General features: G+C 44.6%; 2 protein-coding genes across 3 annotated transcripts; both read right to left on the bottom strand.

Annotated features, from left to right (window-relative positions):
- Positions 1 to 631: 631 nt before the first annotated feature.
- LOC139398502 (poly(rC)-binding protein 2-like) lies at positions 632 to 6554 on the bottom strand (the record flags this gene model as incomplete). Of its 2 annotated transcripts, none has more annotated exon segments than XM_071144453.1 (8): positions 632 to 673; positions 1331 to 1405; positions 1580 to 1714; positions 2760 to 2891; positions 3668 to 3784; positions 3886 to 3942; positions 4810 to 4949; positions 6323 to 6554. In XM_071144453.1, coding segments are annotated over 7 exon segments (627 nt in total), but the record flags the coding sequence as incomplete, so codon positions are not given.
- A 252-nt stretch (positions 6555 to 6806) lies between these two features.
- Positions 6807 to 9130, bottom strand: LOC139398503 (proline-rich protein 13-like). Its single transcript, XM_071144456.1, has 4 exons — positions 9044 to 9130; positions 8691 to 8739; positions 8120 to 8586; positions 6807 to 7307 (listed from the first exon to the last, which is right to left on the bottom strand). The coding sequence occupies exons 2-4, from the start codon at positions 8704 to 8706 to the stop codon at positions 7263 to 7265; spliced, it is 528 nt and encodes a 175-aa protein (XP_071000557.1). The 5' UTR covers positions 8707 to 8739; positions 9044 to 9130; the 3' UTR covers positions 6807 to 7262.
- Between the last annotated feature and the right edge of the window lie 724 nt (positions 9131 to 9854).

Consider the following 9854-nt stretch of genomic DNA (forward strand, 5'->3'; position numbering starts at 1 on the left):
ATATTGGAGGACATGGTAGGTCTGGGAGGATAGGGAACATATTGGAAGACAGTGAGAGTAGAGGAGGACATGGTAGGTCTGGGAGGATAGGGAACATATTGGAGGACAGTGAGAGTAGAGGAGGACATGGTAGGTCTGGGAGGATAGGGAACATATTGGAGGACAGTGAGAGTAGAGGAGGACATGGTAGATCAGGGAGGATAGGGAACATATTGGAAGACAGTGAGAGTAGAGGAGGACATGGTAGATCAGGGAGGATAGGGAACATATTGGAGGACATGGTAGATCAGGGAGGATAGGGAACATATTGGAGGACATGGTAGGTCTGGGAGGATAGGGAACATATTGGAGGACATGGCAGGTCTGGGAGGATAGGGAACATATTGGACGACATGGTAGGTCTGGGAGGATAGGGAACATATTGGAGGACATGGTAGGTCTGGGAGGATAGGGAACATATTGGAGGACAGTGAGAGTAGAGGAGGACATGGTAGGTCTGTGAGGATAGGGAACATATTGGAGGACATGGTAGGTCTGGGAGGATAGGGAACATATTGGAGGACATGGTAGGTCAGGGAGGTTAGGGACACAGGAAGCATCAATGGAAAGGTGACAACAGAACATCACTTACGTCTGGCTGGGGTATGGCATGTTGTCCTTGAACTGCGTACGCCTGAAACAACAACAACGTGTTCACAGGCATTCCATCAACATCTTGACACAGACACAAGAGCCACTTCCACACACACAGAGCATCTCAAATGGAACACTACTTCAAATCAAACTTTATTAGTCACGTGTGCCTATTACAACAGGTGTAGTAGACCTTAGTGAAATGCTTACTTCCAAACGCTTAACCAACAACGCAGTTAAAATAAAATAAAAGTAACAAGTAATTAAAGAGTAGCAGTAAAATAACAATAGTGAGACTATATACAGGGGTGGGGGGGGGTACCGGTACAGAGTCAATAATGTGCAGGGGCACCAGTTAGTTGAGGTAATATGTATATCCCGGGAGAGTTATGAAAGTGACTATGAATATGCATGTGTAAAAGAGAGGGAGAGGACAATGCAAATAGTCTGGGTATCCATTTGACTTGATGTTCGGGAGTCTTATGGCTTGGGGGGGGGTAGACGATGTTTAGAAGCCTCTTGGACCTAGACTTGGCCCCCACCACCACCTCTGAACCCTCTTAATAAGTACATGAGTAGAGGAGGAGGATAACAGATCAACTGCACGTTGTTTTCTTCTCAAAGCAGCCCCCCCCCCCCCCCCCGCCCCCTTTCAGGCACCGGTAGTTTGAATAAAATAAAAATACATCAAACATACCTGTCCTCCAGCAAAGATGACAGGGGATCCTGAAGGTTTGGGTCGGTACGGGATGGTGACCCCCTTAGGGGGAGACTGTAGGACACACAAGAGAGAAGGAGAATGGGTTCAATTCAACAACTGCTTTCAAACACGTTTGTAGAATTGAGCAAGAGATACTATTACCAAAGAGAATGGAAGGGTAATTTCTTAACGAAGAAAATGCATATTTATGATGAATTAAATAGATGATCTGAGGATATTACTTACACTTACCTCCAGCATAACTACACAGATCTGCTTGACACACTCGATAATGGACTGAGGCGTCCCTGCGATAGTAATGGCCCGTTCTGTAGAGTTAGGAAGCATGTCCCCTGCCACCTGTACCTGAGCACCTGTCGACTAGAGAAGACAGAGAGAGAGAGGACAGAGAGAGAGAGAGGTTGACTGGTCTGGACTTCATTTGCTACAATGTGCAAATAGCCTTGTAAGTTCAACAAAATAGTTGTATTGATTTTTGCCTTTTCACCTCCACGGATGATACTTTCCTCAGACTTTGTTGTTTTTATGTTACTGATGGCTCCTCTAGCAGATAGAGAAACCAGAGTAGAGGGAGAGAGAGGGCTCTACTCTGGTTTCTTTCTCTCTCCCTCCACCCACCGGTGTTTCTGACAGCTCCTCTAGCAGATAAGGCTCTACTGTGGTTTCTCTTTCCCTCCATCCACCAGTGTTACTGACAGCTCCTCTAGTAGACAGAAACCAGAGCTCTCTCTCTCCCTCCATCCACCAGTGTTACTGACAGCTCCTCTAGTAGACAGAAACCAGAGCTCTCTCTCTCCCTCCATCCACCAGTGTTACTGACAGCTCCTCTAGTAGACAGAAACCAGAGTAGAGCTCTCTCTCTCCCTCCATCCACCAGTGTTACTGACAGCTCCTCTAGTAGACAGAAACCAGAGCTCTCTCTCTCCCTCCATCCACCAGTGTTACTGACAGCTCCTCTAGTAGACAGAAACCAAGAGTAGAGCTCTCTCTCTCCCTCCATCCACCAGTGTTACTGACAGCTCCTCTAGTAGACAGAAACCAAGAGTAGAGCTCTCTCTCTCCCTCCATCCACCAGTGTTACTGACAGCTCCTCTAGTAGACAGAAACCAAGAGTAAAGCTCTCTCTCTCCCTCCATCCACCGGTGTTACTGGGAGAATTAATTGAATCCTTAAAGACATCTGCTAGGCAGCGAATAGGTCCCATAAGAATTAAAACATTTAGCGATTATAATCTGTCGGCGTTTTCGTTTTGCTTTAATATCTCTTTAGAATGTATTTTATACATGGCATTGATCATGTCCTTATTTTTAATTAAGATTCTATATAGCGATTGTGTTTCAAGTGATGATCAGGGGTCAGTTGTTGGGATTCCATTCTACATCCTCCTTTATAGTCTACTACCAACCTCTCTTATTTCTTTGATCTTGCAGCCCCCCTTGCCGATGAGGGAGCCACACTGGCTGGCAGGCACCACGATGCGCAGGGTGACCGGGGGCTTGCTGGTGGCCGTGCTGTTCGTCATAGAGCTGCTGATGTCCTGGGAGACAAAAGGGGGAAGATTTAAAATAAATAAATGGATTACATACTCTCTAGCGCCACTTTTAACCACAATGGTCGATGGATATGAGGTGTTCAGTCACCGAGGACAACTAGAACTTGAAATACAAAAACAAGCCCTCCCGGGTGGCGCAGTGGTTAAGGGCGCTGTACTGCAGCGCCAGCTGTGCCATCAGAGTCCCTGGGTTCGCGCCCAGGCTCTGTCGTAACCGGCCGCGACCGGGAGGTCCGTGGGGCGACGCACAATTGGCTTAGCGTCGCCCGGGTTAGGGAGGGCTTGGTCGGTAGGGGTGTCCTTGTCTCATCGCGCACCAGCGACTCCTGTGGCGGGCTGGGCGCAGTGTGTGCTAACCAAGGTGGCCAGGTGCACGGTGTTTCCTCCGGCGCATTGGTGCGGCTGGCTTCCGGGTTGGATGCGTGCAGTGTTAAGAAGCAGTGCGGCTTGGTTGGGTTGTGTATCGGAGGACGCATGACTTTCAACCTTCGTCTCTCCCGAGCCCGTACGGGAGTTGTAGCGATGAGACAAGATAGTAGCTACTACAACAATTGGATACCATGAAATTGGGGAGAAAAAGGGGTTAAAAAAAACAAACAAAAAAACAAGATAGTTAAAAACATTTTATATTAACTTCAATTTTTCTTAAAAGAGCAGCTGAACACGTCTCCAGTCTGTTCATCTATCCTCATATTTCCTACAGATGCCATAACGACAAATGAACAGTCTGTCCGATCTAGTACAGTGTTACCGCAAGTTACCTCTTCCAGCTTTTCGATGATCATGGAGAATGCTTTGAAGATGGCGGTGGTGGGGCCTGCCAGAGTGATGATCCTCTCAGGACAGTTCCCCTCTGAGATGTTAATGCGAGCCCCGCTCTGGAAACCACAGGGGAGGAGACGAGAAATTAGGCAATGAGGAAACATGACTTTCTAGCGGCAGCATATGCACAAACAAAGAACGTGTGTGTGCCTCTCACCTCTTCTCTCATCTTTTTCACAGATTCACCTTTCTTGCCGATGATGCTTCCGACTTCCTAAAAGAGAAAAAGAGATGATTTTAAAAAATCATTCAAATCACGTGTCACATGTGCCGAATACAACAGGTGTAGTAGACCTTACAGTGAAATGCTTACTGACAAGACCTTAACCAAAAATGCAGTTAAGTATAAAAAATTAAATTTAAAAAAAGGTATTTGGTAAACAATAGATAAGTTAAGTAGTGAGGCTATATACAGGGGGTACCGGTACAGAGTCAATGTGGAGACTATATACAGGGGGTACCGGTACAGAGTCAATGTGGAGACTATATACAGGGGGTACCGGTACAGAGTCAATGTGGAGGCTATATACAGGTGGGACCGGTACAGAGTCAATGTGGAGGCTATATACAGGGGGTACCGGTACAGAGTCAATGTGGAGGCTATATACAGGGGGTACTGGTACAGAGTCAATGTGGAGGCTATATACAGGGGGGTACCGGTACAGAGTCAATGTGGAGGCTATATATAGGGGGGTACCGGTACAGAGTCAATGTGCGAGGGGCACCGGTTAGTCAGGCTAATTGAGGTAGTATGTACATGTAGGTATAGTTAAAGTGACTATGATAAACAGAGTTGCAGTGGAAAAGAGGATCACGTGGACCATTAATAGGGGTGGTTTGGCAAACCATGTTTAAATGGGTCTGAGAGCTGAAGACTTGTGTTTGCTCCTCGAGCTTTAATGTCTAAGAGGCTTTAGCTCAGTGGGACAAAACATTCTAGTTTACACCCTGCTGTCACCTGCTCTGGGAGGTCACACACAGTGCCCGTGCATCAGCAATCGAAAGGTCATGGTGGACATTGCCTAGCCTTTATCTCTGTGGGCTAACACTCAAGTCACACCTTCTGTGAGCGGTCACTCACCTTGCCGTGCATCAGCAACCGAATGGTGAGGGTGACATTGAGTCCTCCTTCAATCACACCGGAGTCCATAATTAGTACTGGATGGGAGAAGCTGTAGTTCAAGGGTCAAAACTGGGGGTCTTTGGTCACAAAGATGGGATCTGGAGTTTGAACAAGAGAACAGCAAGACATTTTAGAATAGTGCATAGGATGAAGAGTATAGGGCTGAGGGACAAGCAGGAGAACAATTGAGTATAGAATGTGAGATCAGTGAACAGACTAGAATAGCTGGGTTTTTGGTTTTTACCCATCAGCCTTTGCACAATGACACCAAATAGCTAGCTAGCTTGCTATTGATCTCAAGAAACTTGATAGCATATTACGGTTTACAAGGGTGTTTCTTAAACTATGGGTAGGAAACAGTGGGCATGTAAGAGGTGGGGCACGAGTTACGAGAATACATCTATAAATCACACGCCATTTATTTTTTTCATTTGGGTCATGGGAGTACGTTACATTTTTTAATTGGGTCTAGAGCTGAAATAATTGAAGGACCCCCCTGTTTTACAAGTAAGCTGCTGAAAAAACATCAAAAATAATGTCAGATTTCTTTTAGCAACAGCAGCTTTTATTTCTAAAACGGATTGCCATTATTATAAGAGGGGAAATAAATTAATATGCAAAAACAAGAATGTAGTCAAGTATCTGAACTCCATGGTAGGATCGTGTGGAGTTGAGATATGATTGGCAAATAATGGGGCCTTCTAGTGTGAGGCTGTTGCACGCACGATTATTATTCGTACTATATCATGATTCATGCACAGTAACTTGCCTTTAGGCTAAAAGTAACAATCTAACCTCGTTAGAGTGGTCATCATAGCAATGATTCATGTTCACGTGCATCTTTAAGTTCGCTAGTAACTTAGCACATTGCTGGCGAGAGATACATTTCGCTAGCTAGCATGTTAGGCTAACTAACAAGCTGGTTAATAGTCCCCCCAGGAGTGAATCCCGAGCGAAACAAACTTGCTGTTCAAGTTCGTGAATTAATAGACAATGTGTTCGATTACTTGGCTGCAATGAATTCAATTTCACTCATAAATAGCTGGGTGCAGTTGAGCCTCACCGGCCGGCGCCCTCCGTGCTAGCTTCATGACCTAGCATAGCATACTAATTGGGTGGCTAGCATCCGTGTGTGGAGCATGTGGAGCTATATCGTTTGAATGACTGTCCATTTGACATTCACGCTAGCAATTTTTTAAAGAATATACATCGGTTTCATATTGGCTACACACACCCTAACACTGATCATTTACAAATAAACACGCGTAAATAGCAACCAAATGACTGATAAATCAGCTCGTGCTGGCTTTATTATGAGCTGCGTGCAAGTACTGCGGCCTGGCAAATCCACGTGAAGCCTGGCTGTGCGTGCTACCAGCTAGCCAGATGCCAGATGCGGTGTGCGTTTCTTTACATTTTATTGCACACGTATATATATAGAGAGATATATATATATATGAAATGTTCTTACCTGATCCGTGTTTTGAGATGTGTTGTCGGGGGGAGGGTGGGGTAGAAGGGGAGAGGTTCGGGAGGGTAGAAACCCAGGGGAGAGTTTTAAAAGGATTCGGGGAAGAGGGAAGAGTGATAGCGTGAGATCGGGCGCTCCACTGCTTTACACAAAGACAACAGAAGTAGAAGGTCTGAACTTCCCCCTTTCACCGAACCCTCCCACAGCCACGATAAACCCGCCTATCTGGTTACAAAGAAACTAACTGCGCACAAAGTTACAGTAGGTAATGTTAAATGTGACGTTCCAAAGCTATGCAAGTTCCAAATAGCTGTTACAATGTAACAAACTACTCGGTAATCTACATTGGAATTGTTACAGTATCACTTCAAGGTATCGGTTTGACTTAATATTTCAGCTCTGACAGAGACAAATATTGGCTACGTTTGTATCCACGTGAACACATTTTTTTTTATAATACTTCAAAAAAAATCAACCAATCCAGTATTAAAATAAATATTTATTTGGTTTATTTTTTTTTTACTGGGGAAATTCCACACATCTCGCTCACTCGCTCAGCTATAGCCTATATATTATTTATAGTTGGAAATATAATCAACCATTTGAAATATTACTTATCATCAGTGTAAAGGCATATTATACATTATAGTGCATATCCTCATGACTGTGCACACATTCATAGGCCTATATCCCTAAAATGTTAAGACTATGAAGGCATAATTGTGTTCATTATACATACTTTTGTTACAGTGTTATACAATTAATATTCAAATAATTTTCCAATCAATTTTTCCCATTCTTAATAATAGTCTCCCCCCCCCCCCCATCCTAACACGTTCCTTTAACCTCATTGCAATTTAGGTAGAAGAAGAAGAGGCCATTTTTCCCCATTTAAATCAAGGATGTCTTTCTGACACTGTGTTGGATGTTGTTGGTGACATCACTCCTCATCGCTGCTGCTGCTGCTGCTACTGCTTGAAGAGTGCTGGGGGGAAAAAACATGAACATTTAGGTCATTTAGCAGACTCTCTTACCCACAGTGACTTACAGTCGGTTCATTCAACTAGGTTTAGACAACCACATAACAGTTGTAAGTTCATCAATAAAGAAGCTATCAGTGAAATCCGTGCTAGTAAGAGCTAGTACATGACAAGTTGTCTCGACGGCTGAATAAAGAAAGTAGGCGTCACTCACACAGCTCCACCGATGAAACAAGAACAAAATAGGTGGACAGAACCTCAGAAACCCAGAAATAAAATATTGCATCAGATGCTCAATTAAGTCCTGGGGGTAGACATTTTTAAAAGATACAGGCAGGGTGACAGCTCTACCCCCTCTCAGGCAAGCCTCACTCTCTCACAACAAAACAATAACATTTTTGACAGCAGGATGAGAAACGATATACTCACACAAATAAACAAAAAGTTTGGTACACACACACACACATGATTAGTTCTCAGGGCAAGAGCCTCGATTTCCAGTCTTCCTAGTCGTGTGATGAACAAAACTTGCGAGTATGTTAACGCAAAGCAAACAGGTCAGTACAAATACCTCAGAGGGGACCAGACTTAACTCAGAGTACACACAGCGGCTTGATCCCAAATGGCACCCTATAGCACTACTTATGACCTGGGCACTATAGGGAATAGGGTGCCAATTGGGAAGCACAGAGTGAGTCATGGTACCATCAGTGGGAGGTACAGTCACCTGTCAACTGCACTCAAAATCCACAGACCCTCCCTGTTATTGATTGACACACAGACACACACAAACAAACAAACACAGAGAGACACCCACCTTCCTGTGGCCTCCATGATGCTTCAGGTGTTTGTCGGCTTTGTGCGCCTTCTTCCCCTTCGCCTTCTTCATTTTTTTGTGTGCCTTGTGTCCAGTGACTCCCATCCCGAATCCCGCCACACCCCCAGCCATGCCGGGATGCATGCCCCCGGGGTAGACTCCACCTGGATGGACCCCACCAGGGTAGGGCCCTGGGTGAACTCCTGGGTAACCAGGTGCACCTGGTCCAGCTGGATAAGGGTGTTGTCCTCCTGGGTATTGTCCGTAAGGCATGGATCCTGGAGGCATGGCTGGATTCATACCAGGGGCCATACCAGGGGCCATACCGGGGGCCATACCAGGGGGATAAGCAGGGTTTGTGCCAGGTGCGTACATGGGGTTCTGGCCCTGAGGGTGTGCTGGGTTTGGACCAGAAGGGAATCCAGGGTTGTAGGCTGGGGGGAAGGCTGGGTTCTGGCCAGGGGGACCTGAACAGGATTTCATAAACGTTGTAATATATCCGACTGATATAACTTTGGCGATAACATGAAGATAGTTATGGCATAATATAGTATTAATATATTCTACCTACCTTGGTTAGGCCACATATTGTGTCCTGAATATGAAAAAGTGATGATCTCCTGGAAGAAACAAAAGTACTTTAAACAAACGAATAGCAGAAAGGTAAATTATATGCAACTTATTCATAGTCCAGTTATTATATAGCCTATTCTAATGATAGCAACATCGAGTGGATGTATCACAACCACATTCCCACGATACACATAACATGAACAGGTTAGTTCACTATAGAGCTTGGCCAATTATAACAAAATATTGACAATTTACTATAAAATAATATGATTCTATAAGAAATACTGTCGATTATCCTATGTAGATAACACATGTAATGCTTATCAACGATCTGCAGTTTGACTTTCATACCTGCGGTAGCTTCTTGATGTCGATCTGAGAAAGTTTCTCACGAATTCGTTGCTGTTTCTCTTCCGGATAGGGGTGTGACTAGTAAGGAAATACAATCCTCGGAATTGGCAAGCAAGCCCCGCCCGTCAATAAAATGTTACGTGTGCTCTCTCGCCAGTCTCTTCGATATTATTTATTGCGATGATGCGCTTGTATCGTTGGTAATGGATAGGTAAACACACCTAGGGAATTCAACTCAACAATACTGAATTGTAGGCTATTGGACATTAGAGTCAAATAGATTTCAATAGGGTACTGTATGTGCGTAAACGTGTCGTAAAATATGTGCTTGTTGTCAGACAACCCCATAACATGTAGGTGTGCAGTATGCGAACACAACTCTATGGGTAGGCCTAATGGACAGAATGCGTAAAAGTGTCGTAAAAGATGTGCTTGTTGTCAGACAAACCCATAACATAATGAACATACGTGCTAAAGTAATATGCGAGAAGACAACATATGACGCGAAGACAAAGTTCAGATTCTGCAGTCTTGAAGAAATGTAGAAGATGCCATAGCGCCAAAAAAAAATGAGCAGTGTTTCAATCGAATTGGGTTTCTCAATGTCTAGGCTATTGCAGTGATTTGGTCCCTTTATTGTACTGTATACATTTTTAAGGGAAAGATCTAGTCAGTTGTACAACTGAATGCCTTCAACTGAAATGTGTCTTCCGCATCTGAGTCAGAGGGGTTGGGTTTGGGTTAACTGGTGGGTTAACTGCCTTGCTCAGGGGCAGAACGACATATTCTTACATTGTCAGCTCGGGGATTG

This window comes from Oncorhynchus clarkii, unplaced genomic scaffold, assembly GCF_045791955.1.
Source record: "Oncorhynchus clarkii lewisi isolate Uvic-CL-2024 unplaced genomic scaffold, UVic_Ocla_1.0 unplaced_contig_4720_pilon_pilon, whole genome shotgun sequence".
NCBI classification, from domain to species: domain Eukaryota; kingdom Metazoa; phylum Chordata; class Actinopteri; order Salmoniformes; family Salmonidae; genus Oncorhynchus; species Oncorhynchus clarkii.

Coding starts and splice junctions, on each gene's coding strand:
- LOC139398503 (XM_071144456.1), bottom strand. Junction 7,308..8,119: donor ATCATGGAGGCCACAGGAAG/GTGGGTGTCTCT, acceptor TTTTCCCCCCAG/CACTCTTCAAGCAGTAGCAG.